Raw genomic sequence first — 19,940 nt, 5'->3', positions numbered from 1 at the left:
GGAAAATTACAACAAGATCGTTAAGGTTGAGAAATCTTTACACCATAAGTAAAATAAGTAAATAAGGTAAAAATAAATAATAAGTAAGTAAAATAAATAAGATAAGCATACAAATTTAAGAAAACAAATCGAAATGTTTTAAAACTATTTTTGACTCCTTATTTCCATTTATTTAATTAAACCCATGGCTTAATTAAATAAATGGGTTGTTAATTTTACTTAATTATTATCTTTTAAACGCAAACATTTGGAGATGAAATTTAAAACCTCAAATAACTTATTTTTATTCCTTGAATGTTTTTTTTTACATTTTGCGTTAGTTTTTATATTTACATCTTTTTTTTTAATATGATATATTTTTCATGTATCATATTTTTTTTAATATGATATATTTTTCATGTATCATATTTTACAATAAAGGAAATATAAAAGTATAAACTTAATGGTTTTTTTTCCGCATTAATTTATTACTCCTTAACGTTTATCTTATTATCTACGTACTTAACAAACATCAATTGAATACTTCCTGTCTACAAACTGAATAAATATCAAATAAATTTATCAGATAAACAATACTCAAATGTATTTTGACATCATCATTATTCATCTTTTAGGCTCGCATTTCGTTTAGTTTTAGTAAAGGTTTTTCAGTAAAAGAAAAGCTTTAAAAAACTATTATTAAAAGTACTTTTAAATGTTACACTGGTTAATAACATTAATTTAAATTAGTCTAATTAAGGTATATGAACAAAATATGCTGTGAACATTTTTGTAAAATATGGTTTCAAAAAATTTAATTTTTGGACTTTCACTTTTATGTGTTAGCGTTTTTTTCGACGAAGTCAAAGGAAGACGTTTATCAGGTTTAGCGTAATATTCGAAACGATTTGTAGCATACATTACTTTTTTATTATATTATTATTTTAGCATACATTATTAATTTTATTTAGGGATTTTTAGCATACAGTGTTAATTTTATTAAGGGATGTTTATCCTATATTCACTTTATTTCAATTATAGCAGTAGTGCAGGAACTTTTAAAGTTAAGCGATTCTTTTGAAAATGACTCAATAAACGATCGTGGTCAAAAGCAACCAGACATAAACAATGAAGATCTTCCTAATAATGGAGGTTGTTTTTTTTTCCATTTATAAATGCTCAATATTATGATTTTTTATTATTATTATTTTTTACTAATTTACTTCTAGTCTATATAATTGAAATAATAAAGTAAACTTCTATTTTTTTAAACTTTTAATTGTATTTTATTTTATTTTCAGAACTCTTTGAGGGTGACATAGTAATGGATGAAAACATTCGTAGAGCAGTTCTAGGGTACAGCAACAAAAAAAGTGCTGATATAAATTCTAAAGAAGGTGGGTTCAGACACTGGAAGGATGGCATAGTTCCTTATACATTTCATAAATCATTAGGTGAGCTTTTGAATTAGTGAATATTTGCTTGTTTTTGATAATGATTCGATGGCGTAATTTTTTTAAATTTTATTTAATAATTATATATAAATTTTACATGGTTTGTTTATTTCAGTTCCAGTCATTCGTGAAAGGATAAATGATGCCATAAAAGAATTTAACCTTCTTACATGTGTTAGATATGTTCCAAAAAATGAATTTGACAGAGATTATGTTACTTTCAGATCTTTGACAAATGGGTAAGTTTTTTTTACTTATAAATAAGTTTTTTTTTTTTACTTGATCATTGAATTTTTTATTATTTATTAAAAAAGTTATGTAAATAAGTATATAATAAATAATTTATTGTTATTTTTTTTATTGTTATTTTTGAATAACAATCTTATTACGTTTAAATGTAATGTGGTTAAAACACAATAAGATTGTTTAAACATAATGAAAATGTTGCTGTTGAAGAGCAAAAAGTAATTTTAAAATTTGCTTTTGTTAATGGGAAATAAAACTCCTTTTTTAAATACCATGTAGTTTTAGTATTTTAAAAACATTCTTGTCTAGGAAATGCCGTTTTTAGTTTGGCTCATCATTTATGAATAAAGTGAGAAGCTTATTGAATGGGACTTGTCCAAACAAACTGATGTAAAAATTGAAAAAAGATTTTAAGTTTTTTATGTTTCGATTATTTAATTAAATGTAATTAAAAAGAATAGAAACTGAAGTTTCTAATTACAAAAAAAATTTTGTGGAACTTCCAATGAAAAAACAAAACAATGATGGACTTCATACTGATAAGAACTCATTAAAAATATATATACATTTAACTTATTTTTCTTGCAAATAAAATAAATTAATAAACAAATAAAATTAAAGCAAACATTTTTTTACTGAAACATGATTTATATATACACATTTAACTAGAAGTATCAACAACGAATAGCTTAATGTACCTCCCACCTAAACTTCGAGGTATGAAAAACATTCCATTGCATCTTTGAATGGGACAGGAGTCTTGTATGGGTGTGAATGTTTTGGAAAAGTTACAATGTCAAAAGAAATTATCTTTATTTCTTTATTTGAAACATAAAGAACGTAGGCAGTAAAACCACTAATCTAAGTGTCCTCCCCCTTTGTATGCGCATTCCTTTATGCTCAATTTTTTTTAAACAGGAAAAAAACTTTTTTAGTTAGTTAGACATATCTATTACATAACATGTTATTGATTTTTAGCATTCGTAAAGTTTGATACTCTTGTTATAAAAAATCAAGTTTTAGAAGAGATAGAGAACAAGAGATTTAAAAAAAATATTATAATTTTGTAGTATTAATATCACTTTTTATCATTTTTTTCTTTTTTCTGATATTTTCATTGCTCTTAATGTTATTATTTTTATTAATAATTTTATTATTATTATTATTGCTGTTATTACCATCATTGTTGTTTTGATATTTCTTAATGACCTATAATTGTCCTATATTTATAATAATGATAATATTTTTGCTGCTGTTGTTTAATAATTAACATGATTGTAATACTATTAATATTAAATTTTTTATTTATTTTAATTATTTATAATATTGTTACTATTTTTTTTCTTATTATTATTGCATGGCGTCACTCCTTTAATCAAGTTTCTGTGTGAGGGAAATTCCTTCTTTCTCAAACTACTATTTACATTTATTCTTAATAATAATATGATTTACTTTTATCATTCTTCTTCTTATTATTATTGTTATTATTAGTATTTTTATTTTATAATTAAAATAACATGCTCCTTGCATGTTTTAAGTTAGCGTGTTTAAAAGATGTGAACTAAAATTAGAAATAAACAAACTATAAACTGAAAAGGGAAATAAAAACTAAAAAAAAATAAAATACTAAACTAAAAAAAAAGCGAAATTAATGAATTGTATAATAAAAAATAACGAATTTAAAATTGATTCAGTTATCAAAAAATCATGCAATATATTTGTATGCTAATTGTTATTTAAAATTACGCTAAAAGTAATATGATAAATATGATAAAAAAGGGCTACACGTCACCATAAAAGGGCTACGTAAAAAGGCCCTTTTATGCTGATGAATCAGAAACAACTTCCATTTCCAATGAGGTAGTCTACACAAACTGCATTATTTTATTTTTAAATACGCACAATAAAGTTGATTCAACTAAGATTTGTGAAAGGGCATTCCATTTGGTTGTGACCCTATTTTTAAAAAAAAATTTTTTTCACTTCCTTGGACTAATTGATGTTCAAGTTGTTTGTTGTGTCCATGAAAATTGTATAATGTATTGCTTGCTAATAAATTCTGGGGTACAGAAAAAGTTATTTTATCAAATTTTTTCATAATTTTTTTCCTGAACTGATCAATCAGATCGCTTCTTTTCTTTGCTATTCTAAAGTTTAAAATTCATTAATTGAAGCCTTTTCTCATAAGTTAAATGTTTAATATTTGAGATTTTTGTAACTTCGTGTTAAACATTTTCAAGAGTGCTATCGTCAGATTTCTGATGTGGTGACCAAACTTGACTCTTTTCAATTGAAGGTGTGGGCAAATATGAAGGACATATAGTATGCACTATAGTTCTAAGCTATGACTGCAAAAAGCCTTCTTTAGCCTGCCTAATATGCCGTTCATTGTCGATGCTGCTGTTTCAACTTGTGTGCAAACTTTTAAGTCATTTAAGATTATAATACGTTCAATTGTTGTGACTTTAATTGGGCATCTGAGGTTGTCAATAATTAAAATTGTGTATTGATTTGACAACTTTTTATTTGCTACCAACATGCATTTTTTTACACTTTTCTATATTAATAGACATATGCCAAATATTTAACCATTCAACAGTATTATCAATGTCTGCTTGAAGATTTTTTGTATCATTTTTCTAAGTTAATTATCCCAATAATTTTGCTGTCATCAGCGTATAGTTCATGTAATGAACAATTTTATCAGGTAAGTCATTAATGAAAGTTATAAAAAGAAGCGAACCCATCACTGAAGCTTGAGGTATGCTGCTCATGTTACCAATTAGTAAGCTACGGTTTAATCCAGTTGTATAGCTTTTTTTGAACTCTACAAGATATTAACTTGTGTATTAGTCAATTATGTGGAATCTCATCAAACGCTTTAGCAAAGTCTGTGTAAATTGCATTAACTAAATGACCCTGTTAAGTAGGATTTGTCATTATATCTCTAGTTTCTACCAAGTTCATTACACAGTCTTTGTTTGAGACAAAACCAGTTGTCTCAAACAGTTGTGTTAATAGATCATCTTCAAGACAGTGTTTTATTATGTGATCATACAAAATTCTTTCCATAACCTTGCAAGGAACTGAAGTAAATGACACTTGCTAGTAATCGAATACTTTAAATTTGCAAACCCTTCTTGAAAAATGGCGTAATGTTTGATTTTCTTGAAAGCTCTGGTACAGATCCAGTAACAATTGATTGTTTAAATATAAGTGTTATTGGTATTGCAACTGTTTCTGAACAATTTTTTAGGACTTAGGGATGTAAACCATCTGGGCCCTTTGGTTTTGTTTCAACAAGATTTTTTTAACTAATTCGTGACCTTATGAAAGGTAAAGTTTTTTTAGCCAATATTACATACTTTTTGAGTGCGGCAAGGAACATCTTGTATAGGTCCTGGTAATTCAGTTACAAAAACTGATTGAAAATATTCATTTAATGTAGAGCATATCGAATCATAATCGGTTGATATGATGTCATCGGAGGTTTCAAGTGATCTGATTTGTTTGTTTACGCGTTGCTTCCTCATGTTTGGAATTCAACACTAACCTTTCTTCATACTTTAGTACAGCTTCTTTAATTATTTTAGTGATATTTTTGCATGCCACGTGATGTGTTTCTCAAACTTTATTATGAGTACTACAACTGGCAGCAATATACTTTTCCCATAGAACTTGCTTTACTGTGGTTGCTCTCTTTCACCTCTAGTGTTAGCCAGGGTTCATGTTTAATAATAAAGGGAGTTCGATAAGAGGGAACAAAAAATTGTATTATCCTCTTTATATTTGCCAACAAAAAATACATTCATTTTATTTTCCCAATCAATAACTGTTATATAAGCTGAAAGTTGTTCATAATTAGCCTTACTCCATATCAAACAGTTGATTGCTGTAATTAAACCACAGAGGCCAGTAATGAATATTTTCTTAATTCATTCAGAATATTTTCTTAATTCTTCAAATATGTGCTAGAGTCAAACCAAAGTACAAACTAGACAGAGTTTAGGAGTAAGTTGTTGTAATGAATTTTAAAAATATTTTGTATAGCATCCAAAATTGTTACAAAGAAATTTGATTTTGCATAAATATGGCATCTAGAGTTATATTTACAAGTAAATGCATTTTTAATGCAGAGACAGGGTTAATAGCAGTTACAGAATCAAGAAAATTTATAGGTTTTTATAGAATTTATAGAAACTTATTTAGCGTAGAAGATTAAAAAATAAAAATATGGAAAATATTAAAGGTAGTAAATAAAAATATTGAAGAAAAAAAAAACATTAAAAAAAATATAACAATTAAAAACAAAGTTAAAGTTTAAAAAAAAAATATTACAAAAAAATTATTTAATTTTTTCATCTCATTACAAAAGTGCTAATATACAAAGGTGTTTGATGCCTATAACTGTATATAAATTGCCAGATAAACTATAATCAAGCATGTAGGCAAAGTTATTTTAGAGAATTTTTTTAGTAAAATATGGACATTTTTTTTATGAACATATGTCTTCAAAATATATAAAACTTTCTTTTTATGTGTTAGGCTTAGATGTTATTTTTATTAAAACTTTCTTTTTACATGCTAGGATCGCAAAAAAAGTATTTTTTGGGGTTTACTTGTTTGGGTTAAAATCCTCTTGATATCTTGAACCTTAGTATCTTCTTTTGGTATCTTGAACAATATTTTTGGTCCACGGGTTAATTTTCTATTGTTATCTCGAACTTTTCAACATTTTTTTCCAGAAATGTTTTAATAGCATTTAATTTTTTTAAATTCCAATTTTGAAAAGTATTGCTAATGAAATTTTTAAATTCGATTTTTATTTTTTATGAATGGAATTTATGAAAAGTACTCCTTTTAAAGAATAATTTATTGTTTTGTCAAACACGATAACATGCTGCTCGTTAAACGAAAACTTACAAATAAATCTATAATAGAAAAATGCAAGGCACTAAAAGACCTAAAGAAAGTGGTGTTTAGCAAAGAGGTTGCTCAAAAGTATGGTGTCCAAAAGAGTAAATATCAACCTGGGTTGAATATAAAAACAAGTTATTAATCTTACTGGACAAAAATGGAATATAAAAATTATATCCCTTTACAAGATTAATTTATTGTTTTTGCCAAACGCAATAGCATATTAAACTTGCCACTCATTAAACGAAAACTTTCAAATAAATCTATAATAGAAAAATGCAAGGCATTAAATGACCTGGATAAAGGGAAATCAAACAAAAAGGTTGCCCAAAACTAAGGTTTCCCAAAGAACACAATATCAATATGGGTTAAAAATAAAATCAAGTTATTAACCTTGCTGTAAAAAAATGACAAAAAAATGGAAAAAACTTTGCAGTAGTATTTTCGAAAATGTAGACAAGGCCATATTCATGTGGTTTTTTGTAACAAGAAGTCAACAAGTATCAATCAAATGTACCATACTGAAAGAAAAGGCAATAAGATTCGCAGAAGCATTAGGAGAGTTGGCTTTAAAATCATCTGATTGTTGGTTTCATAATCAGAAAGAAAGTTCAGTTAAATGTTTGTCAAATCATGTTCAATTTAAATATAAACAGATTCACATGTACCAGCATTGAATTTTGAAACAAATGATTAAAATTTAATTATTCTATTCCTATTTTTAAGAACAGCATCAGTTTTAAAATAATCTCATGCAAAAGTGCCTCCATGACAAATGTTATGACTGCTTCATGGAATTAAAATACACTTCCAACATTGCCTTTGAATTAAAACTTGAAAACATTTTCAGTGTCAATGAGTTTAGACTATTTTATCAGTGCCTACCAAACAAAATGTACCATTTATCACAAGAAAAATGTTGTAGGGGAAAAAATAGTAAAATTAGACTTACAGGCATGGCAGCAGGGATTGCAACAGGAAAAAAATTGCCTATGTTTATAATTAGAAAATCTAAAATCCCATGATGTTTTAAGCACATCAAACAACTCCCTTCTACGTATAAGAATTTATTAAAAAGTTGAATGACCGGATACCTTTTTTTCAGAATGAGTAAAGAAGCTTGAGTCATCTTTTTGTGCTCAAAACAGGAAAGTAGCACTTCTGGTGGATAACTCTTCTGCCCATCCACACATTGAAGGGCTGATCAATATCCACCTAATATTTCTCTCCCCTAACACCACATCTGTCCTTCAGCCCATGGATCAAGGCGTCATAAGAAGTTTTGAAGCTCAGTATTGTCACAAAATTGTGTGTCTTCGTATAAAAGCAGTTGGTAGTAACAAACCCCTGCAAAAGTTTCTATGCTTCAAGTATTGAAATATCTCATTTGTTCTTGGAATGCTGTGTCAAAAGAGACTCATCAATTGCTTTAAAGAAGCTGGTTTCATCAAAACAAACAAACATGTTGCAGAAGCTGATGATGATCATCCTTATAAATCTTTGATAGAAGACTTGAATGTTTGCGAGAGTTAAATTCTAGTGCCATCCAAGAAGGCCAGTCAACAGAATCTTACATTGGTTTTCGGTCATTCCGGTTCCGGATGGAATTACAATATATAAGGTTGAAATGCCAGAATTTATTTTTTACCTTTTTTTTTTAAGACATGTGACACAGACTGTATAAATTAAATCAAAGAATCATTGTCCTACAGGTCAATGAAGAACTATATGTAAACCTAGGTAACAAATACAAAATTCTTAACAAACACAATGTAATTTTATTTGCAATTATGTAATCAATTATGCAAGGATTTCTAGAAATTTAGGAATATTGTGGTGCAAAAAGAGTTGCTATCCAGTTTTGGACAACAAAATTGCTCTTTTTTCATCAAAAATGTTACCTGTCTTTGAGAATAGTCTCATTTTAAACGTTACTTAAATTTTAAATAATTAAAAAGTATAGGAAGCCCTAATACAGTAAATATTTTAATTTTAGCCTAAATGGAAAATGGAAAAATAGAAAATAAATGGAAATAAAAAAATAGAAAATAAATGGAAAAAAATGGAAAAATAGAAAATAAATGGAAATAAATGGAAATAAAAAAATAGAAAATAAATGGAAAAAAATGGAAAAATAGAAAATAAAGAACTAATTTAGATATAAATATTATTCAAGTTAAAACATTCAATAAATAAAATTATAAGAAAAAATAAAAACAACATTAGATTTAAATAAAACAAGAATCAAATTAATGAAATAGGTTATATATATTATAGGTTATAAATATATATTATGTAGCCATGATGCTGAGGTACAGGCTTTCACTTTTAATCTTGAAGGTAAAAAATTGCATAAATATAATTCTCATTCTGGCCGAATTTCAAAATTTCCAATCCGGTACACCCCTAGTTTAGATTGCGATGTTGTAACCACCGGCTTACATGCTACTGATGCTGAAATCCTTGCTCTAATTTTAGACCCTAATTTTGAAAACAACAATGATAAGGTTAAAGATAAGGTTGACAAGTTTATTGACTTCAACCTAGGTTAGTCCTGCTTACCTAGGTTGTAATTTTTTTTGTTAGTGATTTTTGTCAGTAAAATAACTTGTTTTTAATTAAAGTCGGATGGTTTCACTTATTTTTAACCCCTTTCTTAATATCTCCAACTCTCGATATCTCGAGAGACTTTTTTCTTGGTCCACTTAGTGTTTGAGATATCAACAGTTGACTGTAGTTATCAAAAATAGAGGGTGAAATTTGGATGATTATTAAAATATTTATTTATTTATACAGTTGCAGTTCGTCTGTAGGGAAACAAGGTGGTGAACAATTTATCAATCTTGGTATAGGCTGTCGGAAATTTGGAACAGTGATGCATGAAATGATGCACACAATTGGCATTATTCATGAGCAGTCAAGACCAGATCGCAATCAATATATTGATGTTCTTTATGACAACATCAAACCAAGTAAAGTATTTTTGTTAGAAAGTTTTTTGAAATAATTGTGATCTTTAAAATTTTGTATTAAATTCAGAGTTTGTTTATTATTATACATTGAATCATATTTTTTTCAAAATTAGTTTTACACGTAGCATCAAGTTTATGCTAAAATATTTTATGAGGTTTTTACAAGCATATATTTTATGGGCAAAAAAATAAGATGCTGCTTAACAAGTATACAAAAAACTGTTGTTTTTTTTTAAAAATTCGTCTGAAGTTTTTTTGTCAAAAAATCAAAAACTACACACAAAGTCATAAATTTGAGATTCACATTATTGATAAAATTTGGAAAGTTATCATTTAAAGTTGTAAATGCCAATAATACCACATCTTTAAGTATAAAACTATCTTTTACAATTTCCAAAAGTACTATTGTGTTTAGTTAATTTTTACAGTCTTAATGCTATTTTGTCAAATAAAATTTTTATTTGTATATGTAAAGGTTATGTGGTAATACATAAAGTATTCAGGGGATTAATTATAAATTAAAACCTACAATTTGAGATAAGCTGTGGTACTAAAAATTAAAAATACAAATTAAAGTTATTTTATCAATTTTAAACATTTTGAACAAAAAAAATTGTTGAAATGGAAACAAAACAAAAAAGCATATAGAAAGTTTATACAAAGTTCTTAAATGTAAAATAAACCTTATAAAATTTAGCCTGTATTCCTTTAAATATCCCTACCAGACTATAACGATATAGTCAACAGTTAGATTCATATAAAACATGATTGAATATCTAACATAAAATTATATAAAAAAAACTAAAAAAAAAACCACTTATTTAAAACAAGGTGATCATTAGCTTCTATAAATTTAATACATCATCTACAAAACAAAACGTGTTTCATTACCCAACACCTTGAAAAATTAAACTTTAGTAATTTTAAAAACATAAAAAAATTACAGAAAATACATACCATTTATATATAAATATATATTCAATAATTATATTATTTGTGATAATGATAAAAGAGAGATGCAGAGATATTTCAGAGATATATAAAGGTTAAATACAGAGAACCTTACCACGTGCACAACCACAAAGCCTTGTGCATTATTAGTTTTTAGTGCCCCAGTTGGCTCTTAAAATATTATACAGAGCATAATACTATTTTATAGTATAATACTTACACTACTTATTTTTAATACCTTTATATATGTTTTTCTGAATTCTGTCTTTGTTGCACAAAGTTCAAATGATCAGTTTTTTTTTGTTTTTTTAATTTTTTGTTTTTAAAATGGAAAACAAAACAATTTTATGGTTCTTTAGATATTATATTTTTTATATATACTTCTTATTTACCCCTTTTTCTTAGGCAAGCTCAACTTTGTTGTAGAAAGCTTGAAAAGTAAAATTAAAAACTTAAAATAATTTTTACTATTTCTATAATTTGAAATTTACATTAGTTAGATACTTGTGCCAAAAGTAAAAAAGTGCCAAGACACTCTTTCTTGCCATTAACTTAGTTTTAATGGCTGCTGTGAATTCTGTCCAAACATGCATGAATCAGCATTAATACTATTAAATTGCTCAATATATAAAATGATGATATCTAATATATAAAACTGTTGAAACATTAATGAAACAGATCAACTTTAACCAATACTGCGAGACAATTAAAAAATGTAAAAAAAAAAACGTTTATTTAATTTAATAAACATTTATAATATAAATAAAAAAAGTTATATATTTTTTTAAATGTACAGTTTGAATATTTTTGTAATAGGTTTGGAATATTTTTCTTTTTTTACTATCAATGTAGTTTTGTTTTTTGACTTTTTATTTATTATCAATAGGGTCGTTTCCACACCTACCGTGAGTCAAAACTTATTGTAGGATTTAAATACTAATATGAATTTTGCAAAAATTAGTTTTTATTTTTTTATCTTTATATTTTGTGTAACAACATCGTCATGCACTTCTATTACAATACATAGAAACCGCAATACATAGTTACTTTTATGAACTCAGTGGGTTTATTACATCAACATATGAAATTATTATTTTTTTAAGTAGCAGCTGTTAGAAGCATTTCAAATAAAACAAGGAAATTTAAGATAGCATAAAATTTTATTTCTAAATTGACTTAATCAGGCAAATAAAATATGAATCATTATTAATATTATTAAAACAACTCATCATTATAGTATCAATATAGTATTTTTGAATGCACAATAAGTATGAACTAAAATAAATACCATTCCATACATATTGTATATATTCATACATATTCCATACATATTGTATGCATTCTATACATATTGTCCAATAAATAATCCATTTGTTTCTTTTTTTACTATAAAAATAAATATTAATTTACTTAGATTCTTTTAAAATGGCAAGATAAAAATATAAAACAAAAGCTTGTAGCTCAAAACGAAGATTCCAATATACAGATAATTATGTGATGCCATAAATGCTGTTGAAAAAGGTATAATTGTGTACAAAACGAGCAAGACGCTTGAAATTCCTTATCAGACGCTTTGTGATCTTTAAAGATACAACACTGCGGGTGTGAATTGATACTAGGTAAACACATTGAAAATAACTCAGTTGAGTGGTTACTAACATGCACCAGAATGGGATTTGCCATATCTGTAGTACAGCAATTAGATACTGTGCAAAAATATTTGAGTTCTAACAGTATAAAAACACAATTTACTAACAACCGTCCTGAAAAAGGTTGGTTTTATGCATTTCTTTACCGTCACAAATAAAATTTGACTTACCTCCAGATTGAAAAATTGGTGTAATACGGGCAATTTTAAGTTTGTCAGGAACAATTCCTGTTTTTAATAAGAGATTAAATATGTGAAATAAAGAAAATTTAACCACATCAAATGCTAATTAAATAAGAACAATACTAATTTTATCAAAACCTTTTTTTACTTTTGAGACTTTTCAGTTCTCAACTAACTCAGTTTTAAATATTTCTTTTGTTCATAAGTTAAATTTTGTTCATAAGTAATTTTTTTTTTTTACTATTTATTATAAGTGTCGTTTAAGTCAGTAACATTTGATCAAAAACTTTACTTAATCATTTAATATGCTCAAATTAATTGCGGTAACCTGCTGAATAAAAAGCACTGTTTTCTATTAAAACAACTATTACAATGATTTAACAGATTTGTATTATTTGAATTACTAGGTAAATAGCGTATATAAAATAAAATATACATAAACAAAAAGTCATAGTCAATACAACCTTTAATTATATTCAAATAAACGTATTTAAATAATAAAATTTAAATTAATCTTGAATAAAAGAAATCAATATTTTGGTATTTAAGAGCTAAGCGTGTAAGTATATTATGTCTATTAAGTAAAGTAGGTAAGTATGTCATCAATTGAAAAAATTCTTTAAGTTTTCTCTTAAACAAAACTCAAAAACGAATGCTTTAACTGAGCTAGTTTAGGAGTAACTGAAAAAGAAAAACTGAAAAATAAGAATTCAAAAACTTTTGGCAAAAAACACTCAATGTTTAAATGGTTTGATGCGTGTTTTTAATATGGATGATAGTGGTTTTTAGTTGTCACCAAAAACTAATTTATTAATTGGTGAACGAGGAAAAAATACATATGATGAAAGTGTTCGAAGTAATAAAAAAAGCATCACCACTTTATTTGCAGTAAATGCCAGTGGAACTTTTGCTTCCGTCATTAACAATTTTTGAATATGTTCGTCTTCCAAATAGTTATAAATGCTGCTCCATTAGGATGGGGTATTGGAAAAAATGAAAATGGTTAGATGACCGAATGTTTTTTTGAGTATATTACAAACATTTTTCATCCATTTTTGATAAAAGAAGAAATTCCTTTACCAGTTATTTTTTTTTTTGATGGTCATGCCTCACATTTTTCTATCCAGCTTAGTGAGTTTTGCTCTAAAAATGTAATCATTCTTGTTGCTTTAATGCAAAACATATTTTGCAACCGCTCAATGTGGCAGTTTTTGGGCCAATGAAAGCAAAGTGGAAATTTTGACCATGAAGGACAAAATAGAAACAATGAAAATGTACCAAAACTGTTAATCATATATAATCGATCCTTCTAAGGCAAATAATATTTAAAAGTGGTTTTAAAAGTACCGGAATTTTTCCATTTGATGCTAATAGTGTTGACTACACAAAAATTTTTCAAAGATTATCTGAGTCAACTGTAGCTCCAACTCCTTATTTAGAAGAGAACCATTCAAGTGTGACTTAATCAGCTTCCTCTCCCATAACCTTTATTGAAAAGTGGATTGGTCCAAGTACTTTAGAGCAGTTTAAAAAAGCTGATGAACATTTATGTTGAAAAGGTGATCTTGAATTTCTCCAGCTTTTTTGAAAAAGAGCCTGAAAACATATAAGGCCTTAATTTTACCTGATAAAATACAGCAGGGTAATAAAAGTCTATCAACAACTTGTAATTTAAAAAATGTGCAAGTTATAACCGATATGGAAATGCTTGATTGCAATATCGCAGCAGTAATAGAACCAAAACCAGCTTGTTTCAGTTTGAAAATAGCACCAAAAATCATAAATCCAATCAAAAGTGTTTTAATATGGCCAAAACAACCAGTCCAAATGTTCAAGCACAAAATAGAACATTTATCATCGGTTGTAACATCTGAAAGGTGGCAGCAAATTCAAAAGACAAGAGTGCAAGAAAATTCACAAATAAAGGATGAAAAATTAAGAAAGAAACTATTAGCTGCAGATAAAAAATCAAAAATAGAAGAAAGATTAAAAAGAAAGAATTGGCTATGGAGAAAAAGTTTATAAAATTAAAAAAAAAAAGTTTATTAAATAAAAAGTTAAAAAGGAAAGAAAAAAACATGAAAATTTCGAGAGAGAAAGAAAAAAAATGTTGCAAAAATAAAAGAAAGCCTTGAAACTGAGTCAGAAAACGAGTTCCATTTAAATGTTGACAACAATTATAAAATAAGACTTAAATAATTATGATGAAACTCTATCCTTTCCAGTTTAAGAACTTAAAGGGTATGTACTAAAGTAATGGAAAGACTTTAAAATCTTTAGTTTTAATTCATAATAATATTTTCATTACTATATAAATGTTTATTTTAGTCTTTTTAAGAATAACTAATAAATAATAAAATGTTACTAATCCATTATCTTTTGGTTTATAAAACGTGAGCGCATTATAAACTGATCACTAAAGCAGATTCTAAGATATACGATAAGCGTTAACAATATATACGATAAGTGTGAAACACTTACGATAAGAATGGAAAACTGCGCTTTGAAAGTTTGATCAAAATAAGTACATTATTGATTTAAATTTATCAGTTAGAATAATTTTAAACTTATAATATTACATTGACGGCTGCAAAAATTAATTTTCAATGTGTTTCTACTTTTTGAGTAATGTAACATTATAATAACTTTTGTTAAACTCACAGTAGGTGTGGAAACAACCCTAATATTAGTTATATTAATATATAAAATTTTTTCATTAAAATCTTATCAAAAATATTTAAAATATAAATTTTTTTTTTGACATCTATTTTATTGAGAAACATAATTGTTCTAGAGTTGTTGCACAATTTTCGAATGTACTCACTTAGAGATGCGGATAATCTTGATGTGCCCTACAATTACTGGGTAGGTATTATGTAATAAATTTTTTTTTTACATAAAAATTTGTGTTATTATATTGATATTTGTATATTGTATATATATTATACTTGTATATATTATATTTGTATATTGTATTTGTATTGTTATATTGGAGTATTTGTTTGCTATATGCACTTTGTGTTTTATTTTGTTGATCTATTGGCCACATACTGCATAAATATATAATAACTACTTTGGCTTATGTTTACAATTATATACCGTATACGTCAGCAAAATTTCGACCGAACTTTAAAAAATTATAGTTTTGGTGGTAAAACTAATAAATTTCCGAGATTTTCAGGGTTCATTAGCAACTATATCTACATAAAAGTAAACAAAAATATAAGGAGTATTTCAAAAACACGAGGTTACATGAAAAAAAAGAGATCAATCCAGAGAGCCTATCACGTGGTCAAGAGTGTCCGGGAGGTTATGGAAAAGACAGGAGTTGCCTAATCAACAGTTTTTGCAGTTAAAAACATTTTTTCGAATGTAGCAATGTTAAAAAAAAGGTCTAGTGGACAGAATAAAATTATTAATAACAGCCTGGTAAGAAGTCTCAAAGGCTGAATCAAGAGAAATCCATACATTGAGTGCCATGGCCTCCTAGTTCAACATTTCAGAAAAGACTGCCCACAGGGTTGTTAAATACAACAGGGGCTAAATCCCGTGCCAGAACAAAAAAATTTCTATTAACTGAAGGCCAAGAGTCTGGAAAGAAGTAAGAAGATTCTCTGTATTTTAAAGAAAAAATATCTAATCATTCTGTTTTCAGATGAAAATATTTTACAGTGGATCCTGTCTCAAACAGCTGAACTGACAGGTATCTTTCTCTCCTACATAATTAGAATGTCCCTGACCATATCAAAGCAATAAGTCACGCTAAGCACCTTAGTTAAATCATGATGTTTGTTCTGGTAGCTTTCCAAAAGCCTCGCAATATCTCTAGTTTTTTACCAACTTTTTTACTAAGCTTCTGAGTAGGTGAAAAAGATTATTTAAATCAAGTTCTCCATGTGCTTCCTTAGATACATGGCAACACTAAGAGAAGTTACAATTTTGTTTTCATGCAGGATGGTGCACCCTGTTACTCAACAAAACTCGTTCAAACATGGCTCTCAGAGATGTGTGTTACAAAGAAACCTGGCCTCCTAGCTCTCCAGATTTGAACGCTCTAGATTTTTCTATTCGGACATATGTTCAAGCTAAGTCTTGTAAACAACAAAACCCAAGTGTTAAAGCCCCGAAGACTTCCATCACCTGGGCCTGGTTTAACATGTCAGCTGAGTACATCTGGAAAACCTGTTTCAAGTTTCATCCTCGAATTGAGGCTGTGATCAATGCTAATGGTGGTTATATTAATTATTCATTACTAAATTATGAGCAAGTTTTCAATAAAAACGTTTTTCTTGAGCCTTTTTTTTTTCTGAAATATTTTAAAAAATCTGTAGTGTTATTTGTTGCAATTTCGCTGCCGCATACGGTATATTATAATGACTTGTATAATTATTATATTTTTATAGTGATCTTCATAATGATTAAAATATGCAATCTTATTATATTTTTGTAGCATTCTTCATGACAAAATATCCAATTATATATTTTTATAGTGATCTCAATGATGACAGAAAATACAATCATTAGCGCAAATTATAACTAATGCTTTCACAAATTGTATTATAATTTTTATTATAGTTCAAAATAAAAAATAATAATAACACTTGTATTAAAAACATTTTAGAGTGTTATGCATTACAACAATTTTGCGTTTTCTTCTAATGGTAAAAAGACTTTAGTATCGAAATTGGATAAAACATTAAATTTTGGACAGAGATATCAACTTACATATTTAGATGTCATGCAAATTAACAAACTTTATCCCGGATGTCAGCAATCAAAAGTAGACTACAGTGATGCTGATTTCCTTGTCAGTAACATGACACCACATGATGTACTAAAACAAAAAGACGAAGAAGCTTCAGATATGCTTTCACTTCTGGCTTCAGCAGAATAGTTTCGAAATTACGCTATAATGCTATTTAACGCGATAAAATCGAAGTTAGATTTTTCTTTTTAATTAAAAAATCTTGTTTATCTTTATTAGTATTCAGATATAAAAAAGAATCTTTTTATACAGAAGTATGGGTGCTGGTCGCCATGTCAATTTATTATTGATAGTTTATTCATTATTTTTTGCGAGTTTTTTAAAAGTATAATTGAAAAAAAAAGTATAAATGATTTTAATATATTCGATTTATATTTGATCTATTTTTATATTTTAAGTTAAATTAAACTTCTTTTGTGTTTTTATAAATGTAATATATGGAGTTGGAAATTATTATTCTTTAGAAGTAAGAATTCAGTTATTTCTTTTGTTTCATTATAACAACTGCAGATCATGAAATCTTTATTGCTACAATTTACTGCAGGAGATCATACATTATTCCATTGTTGAGGCAGTTATTACTGCGTAGACCGTTTTCATATAGAATAGTAAATTTATAAAAGAATGATAATTTTTCTACTTAAGTATATTCTAATATCATAACTTTTTTCTAATGTCTTGGAACGTTCTTGCTTTTTATCAGAAATTCCGTTTTCATTATAAAATGATGCTAGTACTTTTGAGCATTCTGAAATTTTTTGTTCTTAATTTCTTTTTTCGATTGCTTTTACTCTCTGTGCTTTTTTTTATTCCTTTTTTTTTTTACTTTTATATAGAGTTGAGTTGATTCCAAAAATTGCCGATTCCAATCCCCTTTCTCAAGTAATTTGTTGTAATTCTAAATCTATACTGATTCTGATTCTTTTGCTGTCACTTTAATTACACTATTAACTAATATGATAAATACTACTTAAATAGTGTTAACTTATATATAAGCCACTTATATGGGGTGATAGCATACACATTAGAGTACCCTGTGATGCAAATTTTGTTCGCGGAAAGTAATGTAATTTGAATGTTTAAAAGTGAAATTTTGACCTTTTAGTGCCACAATAAAAACACCTGTAGAACGAGAACGACTTCATATAATTTGATAAAAATTGGTGCGAATGTAGCATATGGTCGCAACAAACTCCGAATAAAATTTCAGAGTACACCAATCAGTTTAATTGGTGTACTGGTTAAGGATTTATGGTCGTTTTAATTTATATTTTGTTATTTTTTGTTACTTGCAACTCAAAGCGTTACCGATTACTGTGATATTCGATCCTATTTTAAAAATAAAAGTTAAATATATATGATTGTCCTACTATGTAATATCAACAATTTTTATTATAATTGTTTTATTACTACATGTACGATTTTCATTCTATAGACAAAAATAGTGATTTGCTATTTGAAGCGTGCTTTGAATTGGCTTGTGTATAGCGTAAATATCTCAACATTTCCTAAAGTATAAACTACTGCCAAAATGCAAAACCTGGCATAAGCATTATCAGTTGGTACAACGATAAAAAACATTGCTGGTAAAAGAATTTATATTGGTCCTTGAAACCTTTAATACATTGCTTTTCAAAATGAAGTGAAAAATAACTATATAAGCCCTATTTTTTACATTATATTATCATCAAATAGCATCTGATTAAATTGTAAGACATAGTCCTTAATTTTCTCGACAAATAATTTATTTAAAATAGCTTAATATACCCTTTTATTCAAACACTCTTCAATAATTTTACATGCAATATTAAAATTCATAATTAATAACAGCAGCTAAATATTAAAATGATTAAATGAGTGTTGGGAACATAGTTTGTATCAGCAAGTTGCTGGAGCACATCCACATTTTTAAGAAGTTTCCTGGATTCATTTTCTCGAACTGGCTCCTATGATATGGGCTTAGCTAGCCACTTAACAACTTCTATCCAGGCGGTTTTAAATATCTTTAAAAGAAGATTGACAACTCCTATATGGAGATGCAATTCCATCGGTGGGATTATTTTCGAAATCAGAACATTGTCAGGCCCACTGATGGTTAGCTTTCAAACAACTTTGCACGAGCAACAAGCCCACCAGATTGCTGAAAAGACTCAAGGCTAGATTTGATTGAGCCCACTGTTTGCAAGTTTCCAGATTTAGCAAGACATTTGGATTTGATGACATATCATGTACAAGGGTGCATACTTGAATGGGTTTGATGACCAAGAACTTGATTTGCAACTTTCATATCGCAAGGCAAAATTAGTTTAACTTCATTTGCACTAATCAGCAAAGAATCCAAAATGGAGAAAAAATCGGAGTTTCGATAATATTTTGTAATAAATTAAAAAAATAATCTAGTTGATAATTAAACATTGTTATTGTATTTTTTTTAATTTTATGTATTTCAACTTATAATTCGTAATAAATTTTAAAAAAATCTATATTTTTATATTTCTTAGTATACTTAAATATTTTTTTTATGAAAATTTTTTTAACGAAGAAGTTTTATCTAATAAATGGTTTTCTAACCGGCATCGGTTAGGAAGAAGGCGTTAACTTTCAGATAAATGCCCTTTCGCGGTGCTCTGTAATAAAGACTTCTTGGAGCACTTATTATGAAAATTACAAAAAAATTACAAAAAAAGGTATTTATTCTGAAGATCTTTTTAAATAATATTTTAAAAAGATCAAAACATCTATCATTTCATCAGAAAGCGAACTACGAAACTTAGAGACAAATCTGGAAGACGAGGAGATAACTCTTTCTGCTTCAGAGGAAGTTG

General features: G+C 27.2%; 1 protein-coding gene across 1 annotated transcript; it reads left to right on the top strand.

Moving 5' to 3' along the window:
• Nucleotides 1–571: 571 nt before the first annotated feature.
• On the top strand, nucleotides 572–17,596 carry LOC100212035 (zinc metalloproteinase nas-4). The gene is made up of 7 exons (XM_065807137.1): nucleotides 572–863; nucleotides 1,021–1,131; nucleotides 1,281–1,433; nucleotides 1,549–1,672; nucleotides 9,393–9,568; nucleotides 15,145–15,215; nucleotides 16,972–17,596. The coding sequence occupies exons 1-7, from the start codon at nucleotides 779–781 to the stop codon at nucleotides 17,242–17,244; spliced, it is 993 nt and encodes a 330-aa protein (XP_065663209.1). The 5' UTR covers nucleotides 572–778; the 3' UTR covers nucleotides 17,245–17,596.
• Nucleotides 17,597–19,940: the final 2,344 nt, after the last annotated feature.

Source organism: Hydra vulgaris, chromosome 10, assembly GCF_038396675.1.
Source record: "Hydra vulgaris chromosome 10, alternate assembly HydraT2T_AEP".
Lineage (NCBI taxonomy): Eukaryota > Metazoa > Cnidaria > Hydrozoa > Anthoathecata > Hydridae > Hydra > Hydra vulgaris.
The sequence above is the reverse complement of the archived record's forward strand: the minus strand, read 5'-3'. Positions and strand labels throughout refer to the sequence as shown.

Excerpts from the sequence above, each read along its gene's own strand:
- LOC100212035 (XM_065807137.1), top strand. The coding sequence starts at position 779 with ATGGTTTCAAAAAATTTAATTTTTGGACTTTCACTTTTATGTGTTAGC. Across the intron at positions 1,434-1,548 it reads TACATTTCATAAATCATTAG|TTCCAGTCATTCGTGAAAGG; the intron begins GTGAGCTTTTGA and ends TGTTTATTTCAG. Across the intron at positions 15,216-16,971 it reads ATGTGCCCTACAATTACTGG|AGTGTTATGCATTACAACAA; the intron begins GTAGGTATTATG and ends AAAACATTTTAG.